Source organism: Calypte anna, chromosome 4B, assembly GCF_003957555.1.
Source record: "Calypte anna isolate BGI_N300 chromosome 4B, bCalAnn1_v1.p, whole genome shotgun sequence".
Lineage (NCBI taxonomy): Eukaryota > Metazoa > Chordata > Aves > Apodiformes > Trochilidae > Calypte > Calypte anna.
This window is the reverse complement of record NC_044249.1, coordinates 15,008,991-15,035,402: the sequence shown is the minus strand read 5'-3', so window position 1 is coordinate 15,035,402 and position 26,412 is coordinate 15,008,991. Positions and strand designations below refer to the sequence as shown.

The following is a 26,412-nucleotide window of genomic DNA, read 5'->3' as shown; positions in this document are numbered from 1 at the left end:
GAGACCATTTCCTCTTGTCCTGAATTCTTTTATCTTCTTCTAATGTGACTGTAAATAACCAAATGCCAGTAGTGATGGTTCATATTGTATGACTCTTGTATGTGTCTACTACTAGAAAATATTGTGATAACACCAAGCACCCTATGGATGAAGGATTAAGGAGTCAGGAGTTATATTGGGACGTTTTTTGTTCCTAGTCCAATTTTCCAGTTGACCTGCTCCTGCTGAGAGCCAAATTGTCCATGGAGGGATTTACCCTTGGGTGAAAACTGTAGTGGAAAGTGTTCTGGGATTCTCTGTCACAATTTCCTTGTATAAGTGGCCTTTTGTGCCAATCCATCTCTTTCTTCTTGTGCATACATTATTCTTTGAGGGAAGTCTCAGTGCAAGTAATAAAAAGAGAAGGAAAACTTCCTCTTAAGGTGAATCCAATGGTGGAAAAAGCACAAATGACTCAGTAGAAAAACAAGAGATTATAAAGCAAACTTAAAATTTATCTTACGAGCATTGTAAAGCAGCAACTGAGGTAGAAAAGCAGGTAAGTGCTCAGTGATGGTGATGTATGAACTGTGAAATAGAGTGAAATCTTGCAATTTCATAATTTTCAGATCCAAACAAGGATTTTTATGTGCAAAAGAATAATGTTCAGTAATATGACTTTTAGATTGTATAAGAGCAGAAGAATTAACACATTCATTTTTTCCTAGCAGAATTCTCTTTGAAATTAGTATCTCTTGAAAGACTTAAAGAATTTATCCCATAAGTAGGGGCAAATAATAAATATAAACTAGGTTACTCTGAAAAAAACCCTGAAAGTTCATGGAAAAATATTTTTATTTTATATTCACCTTCCTCTTTGTTTATATTTGCATCTTCTCTTTTTCTTAGTTATTTCAATTGCTCTTAATAAATACTTTTGAGTATATGTAAGCCCCAAACTAGTTTCAGCATCCTACATGTAGTCTAATGTTCTGAAGGAATGAAATTAATCACTGTATGTTTTAAGCTGCTTAGAAGCTTTCCTTTTTTCATTGCCTGAAGTAATAATCTCCAAAAATATGTCCAAAAGGTAGATCTGTCGTTCCTTTGAAGTTGATGGCAATTTATTCCAACTGAGGATCCATGCCAAGTGTGCATTTTAAACATACCTGGTACATTTGCATCCACTTTAAAATTCATCTGTGCTGCTCGGGCAGGAGGAGTTTGTGAATGAGAACTGGGTCTGCAGTTAGGCATGTAATATGCTCTATGTCATGATTGATTTAGGCTAAATTAACATCATGCCTCAAGCACATTTCACCCTGAGCTCTTGTTTGTATTGTTTCTAGCCTGTGGTTGGAGGATGGGTAAGAGAGAGTTTCCAGTTGGATCTATGAACCAATCTAGGATCTGGGTTATTGTGATGGGTTTTTTTCTACTATGTTGTTTGGTGTTAAGGGTTTGGGCTTATTTTTCCCCCAAATCAGCTTTCAGATGGACCAGCATGCTCCCACAGATTTGGTAATTGTTAGGTGCAGCCCAAGGATGGAGTTTGCAGGAATCCATCAGTAATAGAATGTGATCAGTTTGACTTAAGAAAATCCTAAAAATCACTTGTTTCAGAATTGAAATTGTAGTAGTTTAGCACTCTGCAAAAAATAAGCAGCCTACTCAATTTGTGTGCTTTTATCTGTGGGTTTAAAGCCAACGGAAATAATTCTACAAGGAAAACACATCAGAGTTTTGCTTGCAGTAGAAGGTAATAATTCAGTATGGTATTGGTGATGATACACAGGCAGAGATGCTGTAATGCCTGCATTTGTTACTGGGAAGAAGATTCCCAGGAGGTTGCTCAGATCACAGCAGTTTGGCTATCAAACTGAATTAAAATCTTTAAGGATTATGGACAAGTGGGACATGCTCATACCCAGGAAGTCCATTCACCAGCAGCAAATACAAATTTTAGTGTAAGAGTGCCATGAGTTTTTGTAGTTGCTGTTATTTTTGTCTGTTCTTCCCTTATTTGCCTCCTGTGTTCTATTGCACTCCCTTACTGCATTGTGCTTTAAATTGCTGTAAACTCATTGTGGCAGGAAACATGTCTTCCTGTGTTTGTACAGAATTATGCACAATGTCTGCCTTTTTGTCCTTTATTTAATGAACTGCAAGAAGAATGAATGTGGGCATGTTGGAATCTAAATAATTACATTTACTGAATGCATACAATATGAGATCTGGTTATTGATACACACTGCTGCTTTGCTTGTTTCAAAGGTGGCAATTATAACTAGAGGTTTCACAATCTACTTAGAAGAATTTTACTTCTCTTTTTGAAATTATGATGTACCATCATGACAAAAAGATCCTTGTTTATCGGAGAGCAGTCTGTAAAACTGAAGTTTTAGAGAACTGTTATGTTTGTTTTTTCCTAGTAACTGTGTTAAGTCGTTGTTATACAGAAAACGAAATGTATCCACAGCTGTTACATTGTTTGATTTCAAGGATGGGTTTGGGTTCGGATTAGTTACATTTACTTACCTTGATAGAAGACTTCCATACCCAACCTCTGAAGAGATGCAGAAGCTGCTCAGCATGCACTCACTGGCATCTGTAAAAGTGCACGAGTACTGGAATTGTAGATAAAGCCAATATGAATAACCAGTTGTTCAGGTGGTGAAAGCTGTGGGAACAATAAATGATTGTGCATATAAACAGCTGCCCAAATGTTCGTGGAGATACATGGGGTTTTAACTGCTTACAGTGTTCCTGCTCCAGCAGTCAGCTCAACAAGAGGACTCCAGCATTACCTTGCTGAAGGCCAACTTCAGGAAGCAGAATCCAGGAGTGTGAGAAATATTATATTTAAAATGCCATAGCAATCTGTAGGCATCTTTTATGTGTTTGTGTATTGAACTGCTGGCAGGTTTTCTTCTCTTTGTATTCAGAAGTGCCTTGGCAGTAATAATGCTGAAGAATTAGGTTCCTGTCTTGCACTGAAATCTGAATTTTCAGCTAGTTGATTCTGGTAGACTTTGTCAAAGCCAGCCAGATTACATGGATCATACTTTTTAGGGAAAAAAATCTTTCTGCATGTGAAGGGGGTGCTGCTCTTATAAACCTAGTTGTTAAGTTGTGACCAGGCTTGTTTTTCAAGGAATTGACATGTTAAAAATATATTTGAAATGGAGAAGATTGCAGAGACCCAATAAAGCTGGGTACCATAAGAGCTGTCTCTGGAGCTGGAAGCATGACAGCCTCTGCAAGTGCTGGTATGTGTGAATTTGTCTCCTAGCCTGAAGGCAGTGGTACTTCAGTGTTACCATTCCTGTCCGGAGACCAGAGTTCTCTCTTCCACAGTGTTTTTTGCTTTGGAAGTGGATCTTGCACTTAAGGGCATGCCATCAATATTTGTTACTTAATGGGCAGTGTTTGCAAGTGTCTTTGTAGCATAAGGCCATAGATAAAGAGGAATGTTTCATTTTTTCAGTGAAAAAGTTTTAATCCTTGTTTTGTGTGAGTGTTTTGAAGGGAAAACTGTCTGTAAGCAGAAGTCTTGAATTTGTGTGAGTTTAAAATGTTGGGAAACCTGTCTGAAACTTTTTCCTCCATGGGAAAGATGTTTTGTAAGACAGTGTTTCTACCTGGTTTGTTCTCATGCTTCTTGGTGTTCGTGATGTAAAGCTGCTGCATCCAATCTTTTGAATTTTCCATTGAACTGATCATTTGATTTATACAGTTAAAGGCAAGATATAGGTCATCTCCTTGTTGAAGTTTTATGCTTTCAGAGCTTATCTGGGTGTGGTCTAGCATGAATTTCTCAGCTGGTATCTGACAATCTGGTTTGTGGAATCCCTTTTGCAAGAATGAGGCTGTAGCAATAACGCACTCCTGGTGCTGCATAGCTGTGTGCCTCCCAGCCACAGTGTCAGGGTAGCAGCCACTGAATCTTAGCAATAAAGTGTGTACACTGTATAGTCTGTGAACATTTATTAGCAAGAGATAGTATGATACTTCTCACTATTTTCATTCTGTAGGACAGAATCCAATAGCAAGGCTAATGATGTTCAGTGAGATGAGAGTCCTACTACAAATCCTGTCTGTAAGGAAGATCCCTGTGGCTCTGTGAAGTCCATCTGTGCAATACTTGAAAAATGCTCTTACTTGTTCTAAAACTGTTGCTTTGTTTTGCCACAGCAGTTTCTCTTTTTGTACTATATTTTTAACAATAATCAAACCAACCACCTTGCTTTACAAAAGTCACAGATGTTTCTCTGGAGTTTAAAAAATAAAAATTTGAAATGGGATAATCTAAAAATCTTTCCCATTAAATATTCTAATGCAATGACCTATGTGAATTTAGTATGCATCTTTTTAAGAAGTGGAAACGTGTAAAGAAGTAAATGCTGAAATTCTAATTTTAAGAAGTGATTTGGGGAGGAGAAGGTAAGGTTCACATGTACTTGAAAATACAATTGCAGTGTTTCCTCACTGTAATGGTGTATTGCTGCATCCACCCTTTTCTTTGTAAAAGATGAGTCGCTTCTGTTTGGACATTGTTCTAGCCCTCAATTACATCTGAAAGAAGCAAAAGTGGTAATTCATCTGAACCACATAGGTCAACCATAAAGCAGATTAACCTACTGGTTTTGTTGCTGCTGTGTTGCAAAGTCAGCTGTTGGTCTTTCTGGAAGAATTTTATCTGAAGTATTTTAGAATGAGATCCAGAATAGAAGCTCTGAAATCAATATTAAGACACTTAAAAACCACAACTATTGTAATTTGATTTGATACTTCTTTTAAACTGCCTCAGAAATGGAGAAGGATTTTTGCAATTAGAGCATAATATGACTAACAAATTGGCCCTTTCCCATAACTTTTACCAGAAATGACAAATTTACCTGTAAATGATGTAGGCAATGCATTCTCTTTGCATTATTGGGACATACAGACATTTTCTGTGCATTTACTGTAAATAGAAGATCAGTCAGTTCAGAGAAGAGAACCTTTTGAACCAGTTGATACTACTAAGCACTTGATTCCTGTGTATCATTAATAAATTATATGTAATCTTTATTGACTTCTATAGGATGGTGAATTCAGTTGCATGCAAGCGTGTGGTCTCTTTTTATAAAATGAAGTTCATAATGGTCACATTATAAGAAACTGGACAGATATTCGGGGCAAAAAACAGCAGAATTGTTTGTGTTGAAGTATAATCCCTCAATCATCCTCTTTTTTTCATTTGGGTTTTTTGGTTTGTTTTTTGTTTGTGGTTTTGTGGTTTTGTTTGGTTTGTTTTTTCCTTTGGCTGTGCTTCAGAAGATGGTATACTTGGTGTATATCACAGATCAGTTTTATGTTTTATATCAGTTTTATGTTTTCCAGACAGTTCTCAGATTGTTCTGTGTCATGCACAAATGAGTGTTTCTGAACAGTTTCTAATAGAAGAAATTTAACTTCTGTGGACTGTGCAGCTTAGTGTATTTCCAGTTTCATGGCTCGAAGTATTTTGTTAAAATAGCTGGAGTTTGTTTTGATGTTGGTAATTACAACTTCATGATTAGTTCTGGTACTGCATAAAGGCTGAGGGGGGTTCATACAAAAGTATGTTTGTGTGCTAAAATATTTTGGAAGGCAAATGACTTAGAAAGCAACATTAGGAAATAAAGTGCAGAAGGTTTTCTAGGGAGTAGGTATCAGTTCAAGGAGGTTTCTGCAAGCCAGCTTTTTAAGGGTTGGTATTCATTATTTGTTTATTTTTCTAGTGATACTAGACTTGAGAATGTTTTGTTGCAGCAGAAAGTGAGACATCAATGTTCCTGTTAGCAAATATAATGTAAATTTGATATGACCTGAGGTCCCCTAAGCTGGAACTCCAACTGCAATGGTGGAACTGTTCAAGAAGCTGTATGTTTGAGTAAGAATGTTTGAGTTTTTTTTAAACATACTTTGTTATTCTGAAAATCTTAGTTCCTTTCTCCCTAATGATTTAATTCTGAGAGTTGAGTACTGTTTCTGCTTGGTTTCTATTCGGGTTACATAGGGGAACTCCCTTCCTTTCTCTCCCATTGTGGTTAACGGTCTGTACTGCTTTGGTACAGTTATGAAGTTGCTGTGAAGCTCTGCTACTGTTCTGTCATGTGGAAACACATCTGGCCATATCACTTAGTAAAATCTTCTTTTAGAAATATTTTGCAGCACAATTACTCTTCTGCTGAAATGTTCTGCAATTAAAAAAATGTATATGTTCTTGTATCTATCTCTTTGCTTTTTTGATAAGTGCGCATGTCTTATGTAAGTGGAAGTGGCTGCTTCAGGTCAAAGTAAGTATTCCAAAATTCCAGCTTAGCATAAAAAATGGATCACATATGTACATTATGAGAAACAATGGGGAAAATGCTGTAATAGTTCTTAAACTAGACTTAATAGTCTGGTTTAATACTGGCACTTTGAAATCTGAACAACTGAAAAGATCTGAATTCTATCTACAGCAGCTAAGTTCTTCCTGATATCTTGTATTCTCCTGTAGTCTGGAATAAATGGTGTCTATTTGAACAATGTCCACAAATTTATTAGTGGGATCTACTCTTATTACTATTACTGCCCTTGAAAAAAGCAAGAGAATATTTATGTACAATTTGATCATCCAAAAATGTGTTTAAGAACTGTTCTATATATTTCATTATTCAATTTCAACATCTTCCATTCATCACCATGCTTGAGAGAGAATTTTCAATTTTTCTTAAGTTTCTGTCTTTGATGTTTCAGTTTTATAATGCTGAGAATACCTAGGTATTTCCTTTGTCTCTGCAGAGATATTCTGTATACACAGACAAAATACAAAATATTTGTATTGCATTTGTTACTGTTTTATATAGAAGTTCTTCTATAATAAAGTTCTTATGGTTTGGTTATCATTGTAGATTGATTTCTTTCTAGGCATGAGAAGTCTGACAGATCTGTGCAGAAGTGATCTAATTTAATGCTGTTAATGCTACATTTAATTTTATTCTAACATAGTATTCTGTTTTTCATCACTTGTTCTTTTAGGCAAACGGAGTGGGCGTAGTAAAAAATGGAAAGAGATGCTGAAGTTGCCACCTGTTAGTCATTGTGAAGGAATTAGGAGCTCAATTGGTAGGTGTCCTGTGGTATTGGCCTGTCTCATTTTTTGAGTGGTGTTAACTGAAAGGATTTTGTCTGGTTTCTGAATGCTAAGTAGCAAAAAAAGCTGTTAGACTTTTAATGGCACAGAGAATTTGTGAGAAGATAAAAGCTTTATCACAGGTTCTTGTATGTTAAAAGAAACTGCTCCTAAAGGATAAATTTACAAAGACATGAAATAGAAAAAGAAACCATGCTAGAATTTGAATGATGTGGTAATTTCTTTCACTTCTTTTCTTAATGATTTGTAATAATAACTTTTTAACCCTTTCTGTTACCATCTTGTAGTCCATCTCTCCAAACAATCTTGTTTACTTTGGGATTGCTGTTTCACAGTATTATTGCTTTCTATCCCTCAGCCTAAGAGAAATTTGGCCATATCATTCAATTCAATTTTTGTAAATGTGATAGAGACAAATGTGACTGGGAGAGTGTTTGCTATGCTTTGTGATCATTGTGCATTTTTTATGTCTTTGCTAAGTATGTTAATGTAAAATCTTCATGGTTTAGCCATGTTTTTCTGACCTATTCTCAAATGAGAGTAAAGACTATCTTATGAGCAAGATAAAAATAAATAAGATACTTACTTATTTCTTTCTCAGAAAGAGACTATAGCCAACTTTGTGACAAACAGCCCATAGGAAGACTTCTCTTCAGACAGTTCTGTGATTCCAGACCAGATCTGAAAAGATGCATTGAATTTCTGGATGCAGTGGTAAGCAGTGGGAAACTGGAGATGAATATCAAAAGACAATAGCTTGTACATTTTTGTATGTAAAAAGTTTGATTTTTGTTTTAGTTTTGGCTAGGATAGAGTTAATTTTCTACATGGTAGCTCAGGCTGTGCTATGTTTTGGATTTGGGACCAGAACAGGATTGATAATAAAGATGTTTTAGTTATTGCTGCACAGTGATTACACAATGTGAAGGTCTTCTCCATTTCTCATGCTACCCCACCAGTGAGTAGGCTGGGGGTGCACACAAAGTTGGAAGGGCAGCTGATTCCAAGTGACTAAAGGGATGTCCCATACCATCTGACACTGGGCAGCAATAAAACTGAAGGGAAGAAGCAGGAAGGGAGAAGACAGAGTTATGGTGTCAGTCTTGCCAAGTTGCTGTTAGCATGATGATGAGGTGCTGCTTTCCTGGAAGTGGCTGAACATCTGCCTGCTAATGGGAAGAAGCAAATTAATTTCTTAATTTGTTTTGCTTGTGTGTGCAGCTTTGCTTTATCTATTAAACTGTCTTTATCTCAGCCCACATGTCTTCCCACCTCTACCTTTCTGATTATCACTAGGAGGGAGTGCTTTATAACTGTGGGAGCTGAGTGTTGGACTCAGCTGCCTACCAAGGTTAACACATTTTATAAATAAATAAATATATTATAAATACAACAATTTTATAAAATTTTGATTTTTCTCGATACACATCTGCTCACTGATGCTGAATACTTGAAAATATGGTGCAATTCACTCTGCCAACTGTAAAGCTGTAACTTGGTGAATATCAAAAAACTCTGTCTCTGTTACTTAAAGGAAGGTGTTTAATATTTATAGGAAAAATCTCTGCCATCTTGATATGGCCAGAACTACAAATATAGGTATGATGGGAATGAGAGAAGCCATTTTAGAAATTTATGCTGCTTGACTACTTGAGCCTAAAAGCTTGTATGTACAATGAGTATTACTTATGATGCTCAGAACTTCAAATGTTGTAAACATAGACTTGAAAATGTTGCAACTTTTATGGAAGCCTGAGGCTAAACTGAACGTGCTAATTAAAAAAACTACAATGGAGATGGAAATTTAGGGAATCACCTGTGGAAGGAGAGATGGCAGATTTTAAAGACCAGGGGAACTGGAAGTGTTTTGTCTTGATACATTTGCATCTTGGTATCTAATGCTAAAGAATGAGAGGGGAAAGGAGGTGTGCCTGCAGCCATATTCTGTAAAAAAATCCTCAGACAAGACCCTCATGGGGAAGGTGAAGCAATGAGAAGAATAGGTAAGCACATGACAGTCCTTAAAAGTAGAGAATAATAGATCGGAGCTTTATATTCCTTGTCCCTATTAATAAATCCAAATGCAGTAAGTTATACTTTTAAACAGAGATTGCTGCCAGAAGAACAGTTTGCCCTATTCCCACTGCTTTTGTTCTTATATTCAGGGAACAAATGACCAAAGATAGAAGTAATGTGGTGTTGCTGCTTACATGCATCCCAAAATACAGTATCAGAATGCAAGACAGTTCTGAGAGGTGCTGGGTGTATTATTATTTCTGGAATTATTTCTGTGCTCCCCATTTCACCAGATGTTCCTTCCCCCTATGGGAGTATAAACTGAGGCACTTGATCAGCTAAAAAGGAACTTTAGCCTCAAATAAGTAGAAGTTCTTTGTATTTGTCAATGACTCTTTGTGCAGTTAGGCTTACTCCCCAGGTGCCTTTCACCATACTTGTGTGACTCTTGGGAGCTGTTTGAGCACCAAATTCCAGAGACCAGTTTGACAGCTGGAGGCAGAGAATAGATTGCATGGAAATCCAGAACAGTGGGGCTAAAGATCCTGAAGTAGATGTAGACCAGAGCCTGTAATGGTCATTGCATAATGGGGAGACCACTGACAACTGTAGAAGAAACCTCATTGGTAATAATGGTTGCAACTTCTACACATGCTTTTAATCCTTAAAAGCTAAAATAAGGACTAGCAAAATACTTGGCAGCACAATAGAAGAAAAAGGTCTTAGGTATGGCTGTAAGGCAGGCATGTCTTCAGGTGAAATTGCCTCTAAGAAGTAACTGTTTTACACACTAACTGAACATTTTAATTGTTTTGGAATACGTAGCTTATAATGTTATGTGGAAGGCAACTCTTCAGTGACTTAATGAAGTCTGTTATAGCTAAGATAAAGTGAGGTAAGGGATGATTTCACAGTTTACTTCTTTGTTTTTTTTAATTCCATTTGAAAAGTCAAGGTGAAGAAGTATCCTTTGAAATCACTGAAACAAAATTCTCCAAAGAGCTAAGATAATATCAAATGAATAATTCTCACAATCTGAAAGCCATCATGCTGCTTTAATGGAAGAGGTGAGAGAATGACAGCTATCTCTTGCAGATGGCTCCTGAGTTAGCCTGATTCCTTTTTCTGGACTGGACTTCAGCAGGCTTGTTGAAGCTTTTTTAGGGTAGGGTTGAGCTTTTTCTTTGCTGGTTTTGTTTATGAGTTAGTGATGTGAAGGCAAAGGCTAAGGCTGTGGGATTTTTACGTTGAGTTTTACCGATTTAAAAAAAAATTATTTTAAAGAAATCTTGGATATAATCTTTCTGAAAATAAGCATTTTGGCATTAAATGCCATAGTCTTAAGAGCCTTGCTTCTTAATAAAGAGTTCTATGACTCTTGCATGGAGCAATGCAATCTCAACAACATTATTATTCCAGGAGGCCAAAATGGCAAAAACAAGGTAGTATAATGCTGTGGTGTCTACCTGTACTGAATACTAAGCCTGGTAAGCTTTAACTTGTGAGAGGGTGTGACCTTAAACTCTGGAGTCAGCTTGGCTTTATAGAAAGAAGAGTTGTGAAATAATTGAATGAAAGGGACTGACATTAAAGTGAGGAATTACAGTTATCCAATCATCTGGTGACTCATTTCACTTGCTGGGGACAAGGTTACTCAAGTATGAAAAAGAATGGGTGACAGCTCAAGCTTCCCTCTTAAGCTATGTGAGTAACAGAAAAAAGTTGACAAGGCTGTCTTTTAAACTTCCTTTTCAATTACAGTATCTGCTTAAACTGAATTAAATTAGTGACTACTTTGGGGTAATTGAAAATTATAAAGGTGGTAACTGCATTGCTATGGCTGATTAACTTTTCTCACCTGCTCAGGTTGTTTGGCTGTTGCAGAAGAATTCCTTACCATTGGACTGATTGTTGTGGAATTAAAGTAGAAAAAACAGTGGCTTGCTATTGCTTATGGATTTGAGTGCTGTGCTGAGGTGGCCGATACCATAATGTCTCAGCAGAACAAGATGTTGATGACTGAGTAGTGAGTCAGTGTGGGTTACTTGCAGTTGATTGCAGAGCTGGAGTTCAGGAATTCTGTTATTTCCACAATTGTGAGTGGGTTTGGTTCTTGAACTGTAATTTTTCAGTTTTTTAGTTTTCTTTATAGAGGTACTTAACTGCTGATTAGATCTATCACCTAGAACTTCCCAAGAGGTTCTTAATGATTGCTGTCTCAATACACCAAAGTGATGTTTTGTATTATACAGCTCTCCGTTCTGGAGGTCTGCCATGTACTCTTTGTTCCTAGGTGTATGCATTTACATTCTGAGATAGGAAATAAGCTTTGATTATTTACAGAGCTAATACAGGTTGCTGTTTGAGATTGCTCTTTACTAATTCATCATTCCCCAGATTGCATGTTATCTGTAAATTTTTAACTTCTGATCTCTGCTTCTGGTATATTCTTTAAATTTATCAATAGTAAGTAGTCCTTGGAGTTTTTCAATACTAGCATTTGTTCAATAGTTTGCTCATTTTTTTCTTAAGTAGCTACCTCTGGAAATTGATTAAGCTGTCAGTTATCTGCAATATGGGCTGTATTGCACAAAGGTCTTTTTCCACATCACATTACTATGTATTACTAAGTCCAAAAATTGACAAGATTTTTTATCTACTCAGCTTTATTGTCTCAAAGAATGGAGTAGGGCTTGGTTCAGATCTCACTTCTTTCCAGTTAACATGACTCTGTAGATAGCAGTAGTTCTATCTCAGTTTTACCCAAGACAGTAGTAAAGATAAGTACATGAAGGCAAAAAAATATACAGTGAAGAAAAATCTGATTATTATGATCTTATTTATTTCCCATCTGGATCATTCTGTCCTACAGTACTACTGTAACTGATCTTATTTAACCTCTAGAATGCAGTTTCTGTAATTGCATTTATACACTAATTGTTAGTTTTCATGTTTTCCAAAAGTTAAATTCCATGTCTTTTTTTTTTTCTTGAGACTGTTTTTCATACATCTTTCACTATGTAGCCTAAAAATCTTTAAATAGTTTTTAAAAATGAAAGCCTTCAGTTCCTTTTATATTAGGAGCATTTTGTTACTCATGAAAAAATATACCTAGCATCATGTAAAAGACTGTAGTGGCAGATAGCTCTGAACATAATTAAATTTTCAATTCCATTCTCCTAGGCAGAATATGAGGTATCTTCAGATGAAAAGCGTATAGACTGTGGCCTGAAAGTTTTGGAGACCTACTTCACTAATGGGGTAAATATATAATATTGCAAAATACTGTCTCAAGAGCTTTGTAAATGTCAGATAAATACAGACCTAAGTGGTTGCATTGTTTTCAGTAAATTGACTTTGAAACTTCATTAGTCCCATTTTTATCTTGCTGAAAGTTATACTGCCTTCTAAAATTGTGTGAATCTTTTCAACTTGACCAGAAACCTTAACTGATCTTTGCTTTTAAGACTATTATTAAAATTTATTCTCCTATACTTTTTAATTAGATATTTTTAAACAGATCATTTAGCATCTAAAGAAAAGCTATTAACAAATAATCTCACAGTTTTATAGCCTGAAAGCATGAGAATGAGGAATTCTTTAAATTCTCTGGTTTCTTTTCTGTATGGCCTTGGCTGGTCTGCTGTAAGTTTTCAGGTTTTCAACAAGTGAAATGCTGTTTTGCTTTGTTCTATGGCATTCTGTTTCTCTGTATATTGCATGGAGATCATTAGCAGATGATCTTTTGCATAAGGTAGATCACACTGATTGATTTTTTAGAGTCTTTATGTCCTATAGAAGCTTTTCTGTGGATATTCAATTAGATGTTTGGTTTCTATGAATATGTTCTCCTGCTTCTCTTATTTTAGTCACCTCAAGAAGGCTTTAAATTAAAATCTTGAAGATGCCATAAAAGCTGATAAAACTAGAAATTTGCCTAATCTCTCCTGATAATTTCTTTGGGACTATCATAAGTCACATGCAGATTTTGAAAAAAAAAATCAACACATTTTTTAGGGCTTGATTGAAATAGTTTCATGGCTTGTGTGCTTGTTTCTTTCTCCCATCCTGTCAATACAAGCAGATAACTTACTTATTGCTTAGTTTGTTTCCTTGTATACTGAAGTAGTAAATAATTGTAATAGTTTTCAATGCATTTTTCTGTAATAAGGAACAAATAAAAATTTTGCCTGAATATTATTTACTGGTTTTCTCTTCATTCCTTACCTTTTCCTGTTTAAACAGGTTTCATTTCACTTTGAATACACGACTTTTACTGATTCTATTGATTTAAAGAATTTCTTTGTGTTTTGTTTTTTTGCTTGTTTTGTTTGTTTGTTATGTAAAGTCTGCAGCTCATTTGCCAGAAATACCTCAGGAAACAGTAAATGAGTGTAAAGCAAGACTGGAAAAGAACCCTTCTAAGGATCTTTTTATGGATTGTACTAGGTAAGTTAAAAATGAATAGTGCTGTGTTCAAGTATCACAGGAGGATCGTCCAGGGGGATTTGGGCTCTGAAATTACTATAGGTAAGAAATTTGGAACAGATTTATTAAAGGACTACATTTCCTTCAGATGTGATGTAGGTGTTTGATTTTTGCAGAGCTTTTTCTTTAATGGTATTTTTGCATAAAATTATATTCTTTTCTGTTGCCACATATTCTTTAAGTTAAGAGTAATATTTCTCTTTATTATTTTCTTACCTTTTGAGTGAATTGTTTTCCATAGTGCAGGTACTCTGACAAAGGTGAAATTTTAAACTAGAGGCTAAAAGATTTCTGAACAATGTTGCACAATATATGATTCTTAAAAATAGACTGAACAGAGACCAAGAGTGTATTTTATAAGATGGCTTATTAGAGAATTGATAGGTAACACAAATACAACTTCGTTTTGTTTTGAAGTTATGAAGTGGTGTTTCACACAGTAGCAGCAGGGAAGGCTTTTCTTGGAGGTACAGTAGATGTTTACCAGTGTTGCATGGCTTTCTTTGCTTCTAATATTACTGGTTCTTCAAGGCATGCTTGATCATGTCTGAAGGATTACAACAGGTTTTGTCACTGCTTGGGTCATCTCCCCAGCAACAAGAATAAGCATACTTTATAACACAACCTGAGATTATAAAATTGAAAAGGATGTGTGAGAACACCTAGTAAAACATGTCTCAAATGGAGGATCTGTCATGTATGTCATCTACCTGAGTACAATTTGCATGACTCTTTTTCCTTTTTTCTTCCCCTTGGTGTATTTAAAGAGGAATGATAAGGTAGCTCATGTTCAGGTTAGGATATGGCATTCAGTATTTCAGTTTCAAATCATAGATTAAATTTTACTTACCAGTCTCCAAATAAAGTATGAAAACCTGTAGATTCTTTCCTGTAAATATCATTCAGAGGTCCTATTTATGGGGTTATCCAGGCATTGCATAGCTACCCAGAGGATGATGTTTGGGTGGGCCTGGAGATGATGACAATGCAGATGTCAAACTTTCTAGTTACAATACGAACCAGTGGTTTGGCATTCATTAGTAATTTGACAGCATGGTTATCTGTGACAGGCACATCTAGAGATGTCATCTGAGACATCTAGGTTAAAACCACTGTGAAGCACACTGACAGTGTTTTTCTGCCGACAGCTTCGTTGATACGTTCAAGTATATTTTATTGGATTGGTAGCATCTCTTGCTTCATATTTTTTTCAGTATAAGATTGATTTTATTTTCCTGTTTCTAGAATTGTCCATGAATACCTAAGTAAGAGGCCTTTTGAAGCTTACCAAGAAAGTGTGTATTTTTCCCGTTTTTTACAGTGGAAATGGCTGGAAAAGTAAGTTTATTTACAATATTTGCATTATGTTTTGCTTTGCTTTGTGGCCAGTTCTGCCTGTTATGCTAGAATGCTATTTGAGACCTAATGAATGACACTACCTAAGAAATTTTGATCTGAAAGACAAAAGATGTAAGGGATCATGTTGGGCAGCAATAGAGCCAGTGTTCCAATGGAATTATCTGTGCAGTAGTCTTTTAAGTGATAGACTTGAATTAGGTAAACTAAAGTTTATTATCATATGGATATGTTTGGCTCTCATGTGTGCAGTGGGCAATTAGTCTTTCTTGGGAATGCCATCATGCTTTAGTTTCGAACTTGGTCTTATTAGTGGTTAATGGGCAGATGAATCTAGTTTTATAAGCCACTAAGTGTCTGGGTAACTAATCAGTTTTTCAGGGTGGTACAGACACAAACGTAGTAATTAAAAGACAGCAAGATTTATATATATACCAGAATTTAATTTGAGCTTCTGAATCATTACAGAATGAGTGCCCATACTTTTTCAGAAGGTTGAAATTGGTACAAGTTGATTCTGATTCAGCACTGCTGGATATGATGGTCACATATCCAAACATTCAGGTGCCTGAGCAGTAATTTTATGCTAAATTCCAACTATCCAGTATCTTCATTTGACTGAATTAGTAGCAAAAGCCAGGAAGAGAACTAGGGAAGTTGCTCAGACCATTAAACCAAATTCTCTACCAAAAGAACCTCCGCCATTTGTTGTTCTGAGAACTAAGCTGGGTTAACAATGAATGTTCTTTTTAAAACAAAATGCTCTTTTAAAACAAAAATAAAAACCACACCATCATGAAGCAGGCCTGCTCTGATACATGATTAGGAGTGTTTTAGTATAGAATAGCTGACACCTTTACCACCTCCAGTTATCTGTTCCTCTTCCACTTAAGTAAATAAATGGTTTGGCTCTTGAACTGCTGTTGCATACCACAACTCTTTCTTTTCTGTAAACTCAGAACAGCAAAGAAAAGCCAGAAATATTTTTACATTTTTAAATGCTGCATTGTAAACATGATCCCTGCATGTCAGCATGCTGCAACTTGGGCAGAGAACTGGAGGTGGTAAATGGACTGTTGATGAGAACAGGTAGGGCCTTAACCACAGACAATGCAGTGATCACCTTTTCTTCCTGCTCTTGTCAATCTAGGGTGACCACAGGAGGGAGCCCGTGTTGCTAATTAGACCATCCCTTTCCTTTGAAATTCAGCTTATAATATTGCCTCCATGTGGTCAAGGCAATTGCTGTTCAGTAAGATGTCATGGAACAGGAAAGTGAAAATGAGGACAGACCTTGGGGTGGGGAGGAGAGTGCTAACTCTTGTAATTCTTATTGCAGTAATTGTTTCTTTTTGTTAATCAGGCAGCCAGTAACCAAACACACATTTAGGCATTACCGAGTACTAGGCAAAGGTGGATTTGGAGAGGTGAGTACAGAGGTGTCTTTCTGACAGGCAATCTTTAGAAAAAGAAAAAAACCCAAAACACATTAATACAAAGGAGGAACAATTTTTAAACTCTTGGCCTCTGCAATCTACATTTGATACATCACCTGGCAAACTGCTTTAAATCAAAGCTTTTAAAGTCTTGTTTCAGTTTTGTGGGTCATGCATAAAGTTGGAGAAGACTGACTAACAGCAGTTGCTTCTGTTTAGAAATTTAATTTGGCAATGAGAATGTGATTTCTACTTAATTATTATGTTGCATGTTCACGAACCTGATAGGAAAATACATAGATTTTATTAATTCTGTTTATAATCAATTGAGGTTTTATTCCCTCTACATGCTTTATCTAGAGCCCTATATTGAAGGGGAGAGTTATGGTAATTTAGTAACCCTCCAAAGTTGTTTTAATGGGTGAAAGCTCTGTACTGATGCTTATGGACTTTGATTTTCTGAGAGCATTAAAGAATGTGGAAAAAATCAAATTTATCTTTAAATAAATACTGAGAACTTCTGGCATGTCTGACACACCTCCCTTCTTTTTTAGGTATGTGCCTGTCAAGTACGGGCAACAGGAAAAATGTATGCTTGTAAAAAGCTAGAAAAGAAGAGAATAAAGAAGAGGAAAGGAGAATCAATGGCTCTAAATGAAAAGAGAATTCTAGAAAAAGTGAATAGTAGGTTTGTAGTAAGTATCTACTTTTGATCTTATTCTCAGAAGTTTGTCTTCCAGGAGTTTGGTTGTAGTCTGCCTGCCTCTCTCTGAAAGAAGAGTTTGGATTTATTACTGAATTATGGCTTTTCTGTACTTGTGCTGCATTTAAAAATACATTTATTGAGTCAAAAAATCATGCTTATTTTTTACCTAAATTGACTTACCTTTGCTAAGTATGTTTAAGTCCCATTGTACATTGTAAGCCTTTAGTACAATTGAATTAATCTCTGAAGGTAATTTTTAAGATCCTGCCATATAATCATCAGCATAGCATAGCTTTTTCTAGTGAAACTTGAGTTTGTGACTTAAACAACATATGTTAAATTTTGCACTATCGTGTTAAAATTTTTTTATTTAAAATCACAAGTCTACTTTAAAACTTTAAATGCAGTTTAAAAGTATTTAACCACAACTTAAAGAAGAAATAAAAACCTGTTCTTTGTTCCCTATCCACACCTCATTCTAAATACGGTGAGAAGAAAGACTATAAAGAGCTAAACTAGGTTTCACTGTTGGCAAGGTCTATGCCAGGGTAACATGCAGTTATCTGGGGACACATTTGATCTTAAAGAGCTTTTTTAGCTTTCTAGTGTAGGGCAACTTTAAGTCCTGTAGAAGTTTAGGAAGATGGTTTGACCACGGATAAATCCTGAGATATTAATAAAATAAGGCATATGTACACATTATCTTAACAAAGAGTAACACATATAACATGCAGCTTGAGGGGGCTTCTTTAGTAAATCTATTGCCTGGGTGGAGCTCTCTGGTATCTAAACAGATAGGCCACTAAACTTTTATGGTGATGCAGGGTTTGTGTATACATGTAAATTAGTCTGAATTCCTTTATGTCTTCAAGCACTGTCTGGGAGTGATTCTCTGCTTGACTGGTTTCTTCTTTTTTGTTTTAAAAAAGGCTTCATATGTTACTTAAATTGGAAAAAGAACTGTGAATTAGTTGTATCAGAGTTTATGAATGAGTAATGGTTGTCTTCTCACCCTGCCCTATTTTCAGGTCAGTTTATCCTATACATATGAAACTAAAGATGCCCTGTGTTTAGTATTAACCATAATGAATGGAGGGGATTTGAAGTTTCACATATATAACATGGGAAATCCTGGCTTTGATGAAGAAAGGGCTATTTTCTATGCTGCAGAATTGTGCTGTGGTCTGGAGGATTTGCAGAAGGAGAGAATTGTTTACAGGTGAGTGTCATCTACAGTCATGCATACCTCAAATTCTCTGTGTCTGTTCTGTATTGAATTTATTTTTTTCTACTAAAACAATGCCTCAACTTCATAGTGAAAAAAGCAAAAAACTTGTTTGTTTTATTTTTTTCATGGTATGTCCCTTTAGTATTACTGATCTTACTTGTCTTCTTGCTGTTAATTTAGGTTGAGATACTTGCTGTATTCTAAAAGTTTCTCAAGTGATTCAAGGTCTATTTGTAAAATGACAACTGTGATTTGTAAAGCAGATTCATTAGTAATCCAAATAAATAGATAGGTTTTTGGAACATGGGATTGTGTTCCTGCCCACTCTAAAGAAGTTCACAGAAGGCTCTAGCAGTCCCTTGCTGCATTACTTGTTACATTAAAAAAGGTATAAAGTCAGCTATAACCCATACTTGCCTTCTTTCTTCTGGTTTTATTCCAGGTTCCTCCAATAAACACTATTGCTTTTGAATTAATGACACTGTCAGAAGTCTCATGTGTAGCAACTGAGATTGTATGATCTTACTTCTCTTTTCTGTTTCTGTCTATGCATCTTTTAACCCCTGGAAATTCATATTTAAGAACAAGCAAAACTAACTTAGTGCTGGACCAAGAACACTTTCTGTTTTTTTTTCTGGTGTGTTAACACCCAAGTACCACTTGCTTTCAAAGAAGATTTAAATTGTAATCCTGCTTAACTTTAATATAAACAGTCATGGTCTTTTCCCTCCTGGATGCTAAAGACTGACATACCCCCAGCAGAATGTGGCAGAACCACAGAGTAAATCAGGCTTATGATGATTGTTGTGTGTGGTTCCTTAAATAATTTGGCCAATCTTGCAATGTCTCAGTGTGTTTTGGCATGCATGGAGGAGGGAAGGAAGGTATGAATGGTTTTGCTGATCATTCTCCTCATAGGGATCAGCTATAAGTAGGTCAATTTGCATTGCTCAAGTGCAAACAGAACTGATGGCTTAAAATACAAAATAACAAACCCCGCAAAACCAACAAAAAATCCCCTGAGCTTTGTGACTAAGGCAAATCTTTCTTGCCTACAAAAAAGACCTTTAAATACATGTTAAATACTACTGTTCTCTGTATGTAATTCCAGATTTTGGAGTGGTCTGTGATTCTTCTGGAGCTGCTGTGGTGTCTAGACCTCTGCCCTGTTTTGTGCTAATACACAATCAGTTTTCAATTATTGAAAATTTGCATCATCTTAAATTTATGAGCAAGGGAAAAAGTAGTTACACAACCAGCTCCTGAGTGAAATTTCCTCTTTATTAGAAGAATGAGAAGTATTAGTCCTCTTCATATTAGGATTTTAGTGTTGTGTAGAGAAAGTTTTTCATCTGTGAAATATGAATTGCTGTCCTTGATATAAATGGGTTAAAGAGTTGGGAATAAACAGATCTTGAGTTTTATGGTTAAGCTATTTGTATTAGAGGTCTGTCACAACTTCTTTTGTACATAGGTGGAAACTGGAAAAAGTTGCTTTGATTATAACCAGAAGTCTTATGTTTCCTCAGTTGCACTTGATGGTAGCTAATAATTTTGCCTTTGTGTAATGTACATTTCTATTCTGTTTAATTTCTAGAGACTTGAAGCCTGAGAATATACTCCTTGATGACTGTGGTAAGTAATAATTAAAATAAATTTTTAAATAGGGAATTAAAGCTCTTATTAATACTGTGCCAGAAATTCCTCATGATAAGAGGGATCTGACTGACAAATGTTAGCTTTCATTTGAAAAGAACAAACTGTCTTGCTTTTTGGAAAGCTGGGGGAAATGCTGGGTCTTTGAGAAATGATGATACTGATGTTTGAGGAGTCAATTTCCCACCTTAAAAGAGCTACTTTTCCCCTTTTGCTACTCCTTTCCCCTGATTTAAGATGGCTAAAACTTTTATAGGGATGTGTTCTGTCTTTCTCTTTTCTTTGACTATGGAAACATTATTTGTTAGATATTATTTTACATAATAAACTATAATGTTTAGCAATAAAGAAGAAAAGGAATCTGAAGCATCTCAGTTTTAACATTCTAACTAAAACAGGTCTGATGGTCACTGGTGCCTATGTAGCAGAAAGGCATCAAGGAAGTACAAACAGTATGAAGAAAAGTTTGTAGTTTTTTGTTTTTCAAAAGCCAAATAAATTTTTTAAATTACTTTGTATTGAATTTATCAGTCTTTTGAATTAATTGTCAAACTTATGCAGCAGTTACCTTCTTCTAAGCCATGAATAAGTATTACCAGTTTGTTCTTGTAATTGCTGGGCATTTGGATTAAGGAAAAACTGTTTCTGAAGCCATCAGCACAATCTTTTTTTGAAGTCAGCATGTTCTGACTAATAAATTTCTAAAAAGGTGAAGCTTCAGAGAAGTCACTTTCCAAGAGCTAAAGCTTTGGGAGACATCAAATGCATTCTTTAATTTTTCTCTCAAGCAATGTCTTGCAAAAGCTGAAGGCTTCTTTGAGGAAAAAATGTAGCCTTGCAGGACTGCACTAGAATGCTTTCTCTCTGCCAGGGATATTTTGATCTTGTTCCAGAGAGCAGAGGGGACTAATTAGAAAATTGCTTCAGAGACTCAAATCCTGCACTTGAAAAGGGGTTCATCCGATGTCAGGGAACAGAACAGCATCTGAATGTATTTAAATGTATTTAAAGCAGTATTTGCTGCCGAAGAGCATTTAGTTGTTTTCTACCAGTGTATAGAGTGGCACTTGACTTTCTCCACTCTCTCTTCCCACCCCTTGATTTTCTGTCATGTGTAAGTAGGAAATTAATAAGCTATTAACTAACACGGGGGCTGTAGACAGAAAATACATACACAAAGGACACTTGGGCATAGGAACAGGCTACCAAGAGAGGGGATACAGTGTCCACACATGGAGGTGTTCTGGACAAAAGTTTAAGGAATCTTCAACAATTTTGGCTGACTTCTTGCTCAGAAGTTTGTACTAGAGACTTTTTGAAGTCCCTTCCAGACTGAATTATTCTGTGAAGCTGTGATGTTTCTATAAGTTACTCTGTCCTCGCCCTTGTATCCAGTATTAGAAATAAGTGTGGGGTTTGTTTTGGTTTGGATTTTTCCCCTTGAATCTTTCTACTACAGATGATTGGCAATTTTCTGTTTTAAAATTGAGTTGAAAATGTAATTGTCCTTTCTTCTGTCTAGCCTTTTGTATTTTTCTCTCAATAAAGTGCCTCTGTATTTCTGAACATGAATCATGTCAGTACAGTTCTTTCCTTGAACTGTCTTGAATTGTTTGCTGTTGAGTGTTCAGCAAAGAGCTCTCTCTGGCCATGGGAATGGGAGGGAGTGTGAGGTGAACTTAATCCCACTGGTCTTCTTGGACAGTTTCCCCATCTGAACAGTGTTGTTCATGACAAATCATTGTCTTCCACCTGACTACTACGTTATAGGTACTAGTGTATATGTTATGCTTAATAGGAAAGGTGTTCAGCTTGAGAAAGTCAGCTAATGAAGTGAAATAGAAGCTGGTCTCTACATTAGAGTGATTTGTGAGAAAGGGAAATCCTAATATTGAACTGACATGTTACAATATAGATAATTCCAAAGAGGTTATGTCTAAGCTGCTTTTTTGAGGGTGGTCAGAAGGGGGATAGCAATTGCAATTACTTGTGCTTAGCATTATGAGGATATTTTGTTGGACAAAATCCTGGTGTCTCAGTACAGGATACAGTTTTCTCATATATATTCTGGTGTTTTTTCTAGGAAGTCAGAAAATGGAGTGTTTGTGGCAGGAATGAAGAATTTTAGTCTTGGAAGTGATGATACTTTATTATTTGCTGACTATGTGCAATTTATTTATTGTAAATAGGACATATCAGAATTTCAGATCTTGGATTAGCTGTGCAGATTCCAGAAGGAGAAACTGTCCGAGGACGGGTTGGGACTGTTGGTTACATGGGTATGTAAAGTATCCTTTGCTGTTACATTTTACCAGAAACTTTGCTTTTGTGACTATATGAATGACATGTCCAAAGAACAATATTGGGCATGGATTTCTTACTGGACATTTTATTGGAGGACAGGCTTCTGGTGGTAGGTGTTGGTAAATAGTTGTAAGGGTACTGGAAAACTTGAAAACTTAACTCTGGAAATTATAGTTTTAGGTAGAACTTTCTTAAAGTTTTATTGCTGTAGAAATTAACATTTCTTCAAACTAAAGAGGAGTTAAACATCTCTGCACAGCAACAAAAGAGTGCCTGAGAGTTTCTTCAATATTTAATTAGTTATTGTAAAGTGATTTGTCATAAGATTCCTTTGTTTTTGTTTTGTAGCTCCAGAAGTGCTCAAAAATGAAAAGTATACATTCAGCCCGGATTGGTGGGGTCTTGGGTGCTTGATTTATGAAATGATTGAAGGACAGTCTCCATTCAGGAAGCATAAGGAAAGGGTCAAGCGGGATGAGATTGACCGGAGGGTAAAGGAAGACCAGGAAACATATTCAGACAAGTTCTCAGAGGAGGCAAAATCCATCTGCAGGATGGTGGGTGAAGAGATGTAGAGGTTTGAAAATTAAATTTCTAATAAATTTTAAGATATTATTACCCTATTGTAATGTTTTCTACTGAAAATACTGGAGTTCTTAAATCTTTCCTTGGCTCAGATGGAAGTTTGTGATTGTTCATAAATTGTTCAGTTATCAAAATTTGGTAAATCAGAGCTTTTTCCAAGCTGCAGGAGTGCTGCATGAATTGATTTTTCATAACATGAATGAAAAGGTCTATTACTCCTTGAACCACATGTAGTTATAGATGCAGTAAAATAGCATTCTCAACTTTGATTCTGCATGGAGAGAAATGGCAGAGTGGCATATTAGTTTTCTTCCCTAGAAGAGTTTGTATGAGATATCAGTTTGGGTTTTTTTAACTTGTATTTGTCTTAACTTTAGTAAGAGGCATGTCTATACAGAAAGCTTCTTAAGTTTTCTTTACTAGTTTGTGCAAAATGTATTCATTACTTAAGCCCTCTGGAAAAAAGTAAGTCTATTTCCTGAAAGTAAAGTATACTACAAAGTCTGTACTGTAACGTCTATTTAGCATAGCACCATTTAAAGCATTTTTATATCACTTTGGGTGATATATATATATATATGTATATATTTATTTATTTAAATTATGGGATTATGTCACTGAATCAGCCTTTTCCTTTTATCTTTGCAGTTACTTGCTAAAAATCCAGAGGAACGACTGGGCTGCACTGAGGATGGAGCTGCTACTGTAAAGCAGCATCCTATTTTCAAGAATATTAACTTCAAGAGGCTGGAAGCTAACATGTTAGAACCTCCATTCTTGCCAGATGTAAGTAGGTGAGACAGATTTGATTAGTATCTAAAAAGGAAACAACATGTCAGCAATCATGTGAACTCCAGAAAAGCCTGGAAAATTAGTTGAATTGGTAGGGGAATGCCATTGTAGCTATTGATAACTGTTTTGTAGCATTTCATCTGAGATCACAGAATAACTGCAATAGTTATATTGCTCTAGGGAGCTACATTTCCTAGCCCTTAAAAGTCTACTTCCATAGCTCAGATACTGAACATATTAAGATGAGCTTTGAAGAAATTACTCTGGAGTTGAAAGGAGGGTGATAGAAGATGACTGAATTATGGTAACAATTAAGAAATCCAGAGAAGCTGCATGCTGTTTCTGGTTTTGATATTTCTTTTCTGTAATTTGGAGGATGGATGGAATTGCTCAGCTCCCTTATGAAGAGAGTCTTTTAAGTTTTTACATTTCTTTTTTTTTAGTATAGCATAATTTGGTGATCAGCAATGTGAAATACAAAATTGTAGACAGTTCCCATTTGCTCATCTAGGAAAGAAAAAACCCCAATCAAAACAAAACACCAAAAAACAGCAAACAACAACAACAAAACAAAAAAACAACCCAACACCACAAACAAACAAAAACCTTAATGAAGCAATCTTGTACTGTACTACAGCCACGTGCCGTATACTGTAAAGATGTCCTGGACATAGAGCAGTTCTCAACAGTAAAAGGAGTGAACCTGGATACTACAGATGATGACTTCTATTCCAAATTTGTTACGGGTTGTGTCTCAATCCCTTGGCAAAATGAGGTACTGTATATTTCATAAAAGATTCTTCTCCTGAGCACAGCAATATAGAACATTTAATAAGGAATATAATCATAGTGTTAACTTTCTCTGTGAGACGTAAAGAAGTTTCTGCTTTGACTTCTTGGCTGAGAGACTTGAGAAAAACTTTTTCCCAAACTATAAGCTGCTTGAAAAAAATTGGCATATATGGTAAATTTGCATAAATGGAATCTGACATCAGAGAGCATGCAGAACAGTATATTGCATCACTATGACCACGTTCTTCTTGTTCTTGTGTGGTGTTATTCTATATTGCTGTCAATGGGAAATGTAGAATGCTATTAAAAATGTATGATAAGCAGATAGGTGCAGTGCAAGCTGTTCTTGTATCATGCCTGTATATCACTAGGGTTTCCAAGGGACACAGTTAATACAGAACTGCAGATCCCCGCCTTTCCTAAGGTTTCAAAACAAACATTGATAGAGTCAGAATTTATCTTAAACCTTTCTTCATCTGCCTAGTGAATGAGTTTTCTAGTATTCTACACAGAATACTAGAATTTTGCTAATTCTGGGTGCAGTTCAGTCTGTATTTAGGAAGGTAAAATCTTTATTGCAGAAAGAGCACTTGATAAAAGTTATTGTAGCTCTTGTTATGAATGCATTTCCCCTATTATAAGATGTTCATAACTTGCTGAAATTAGTATTGTCTTGAATTCTACTAATGTAGTAAAACCTTTTGGTTTGGAGTATTTTTGTTTGGTTTTTTTTTTTTCTTTTGCATTTCATTAACAAGAAGATTTGAAAGCTGTCATTTGACATATAAAGTGTTCACTAAGAAGCAGTGGACCTTAGGCTGTTGGAGAACTAAATGTTTCTTATGCTGTGTTGTAATTCTGAACTTCAGAATATAATCCAGTCATTAAGAAATGCACTGCAGTTTAATAACTAACCTCATATAGAGGGATGAAGTTGAAAGTAGTTGTAGAGTTCTGAAGGTAATGGTAATTCTTTCAGTCTGTGCAAACTTCATTTTATGTTTGTACTTTTTTTTTCTTTTAGTTCATGTTACTGAGCTTTCCCTCAAACCTTTGCTCTCAGTCTCTGAAGAATTCCTTCTTCCATACTTTATCCAATGTCACAGTTCACAAGAAAAGCAGAATATACTCATTGGGTTGCATGCCCATTATGGCAGATGCAGATCAGTGACACTCAGATAAATGCTGCTACATGTGCACGTTAACCACTCTCCCCCTTCTGACCATGCCTGTTAAATTTTGGCATTGACTCTTTCTGCTGTCCTATCTGCACCTGGTAATTGTGGCTTTCATTCTTTAATTTTCTGTGTACTCAATATTTCATGGGGGAAAAAAATAATGAAATAATGCCTTCTCTGTCTCACTGCTATATTTTAATTATGGTGTCTGGTTTTTTTCACAGTCTGTTGTCCAAAACACCAGAACGGTGTTTAAATTACTGTGGTCAGACATCATCTGCTTTTTCCCCAGGAGGGCAATTCATCCCCCTTTTAAAAAGTATTACCTCTAATACCATGCAGGTACTAGTGTTCTGCATAGATTAAAAATTTCTCCTGCTTGATGTCATGTGTATTAATAGAATTCAATCCAGGGTATAGAGACATTATATTTTTTAGGCTAGACTGCTCTGAAATAAGCAGAATAGATGAAAAGAAAATCAGTTTCTTATTCTAAAAACCTCAGCTTATTGCCTCATGGACAGAAGAAGTACCTTAGCAAAGCAAGGGAGCATCTGAGTATTACCTGCATGGCAGTGCTTTCATTGCTGTTCTATATTTCTCTATATGCACAGGAGAGTTAATGTAGACTTTGTGCCTTCTTTCATGGAATTCAGCAAGTGGTATAGTTTGACTGATAAATTTGTAAATTGTTAGCTGTACCCAGCCAAAGGAAATAGATAATACATGGT

At 35.8% G+C, this 26,412-nt stretch overlaps 1 protein-coding gene across 1 annotated transcript in view; it reads left to right on the top strand.

Moving 5' to 3' along the window:
* GRK4 (G protein-coupled receptor kinase 4) overlaps positions 1-26,412 on the top strand; it is a 32,065-nt gene that overhangs the window by 3,754 nt on the left and 1,899 nt on the right. Inside the window, exons 2-14 of the mRNA XM_030450538.1 lie at positions 7,030-7,116; positions 7,746-7,858; positions 12,344-12,421; positions 13,509-13,609; positions 14,894-14,986; positions 16,368-16,431; positions 16,995-17,135; positions 18,175-18,365; positions 19,972-20,009; positions 22,220-22,309; positions 22,683-22,891; positions 23,568-23,705; positions 24,349-24,486. Of these exons, the coding sequence (XP_030306398.1) occupies positions 7,030-7,116; positions 7,746-7,858; positions 12,344-12,421; positions 13,509-13,609; positions 14,894-14,986; positions 16,368-16,431; positions 16,995-17,135; positions 18,175-18,365; positions 19,972-20,009; positions 22,220-22,309; positions 22,683-22,891; positions 23,568-23,705; positions 24,349-24,486 (1,481 nt within the window). The remainder of the gene's footprint in view (positions 1-7,029; positions 7,117-7,745; positions 7,859-12,343; positions 12,422-13,508; positions 13,610-14,893; positions 14,987-16,367; positions 16,432-16,994; positions 17,136-18,174; positions 18,366-19,971; positions 20,010-22,219; positions 22,310-22,682; positions 22,892-23,567; positions 23,706-24,348; positions 24,487-26,412) is intronic.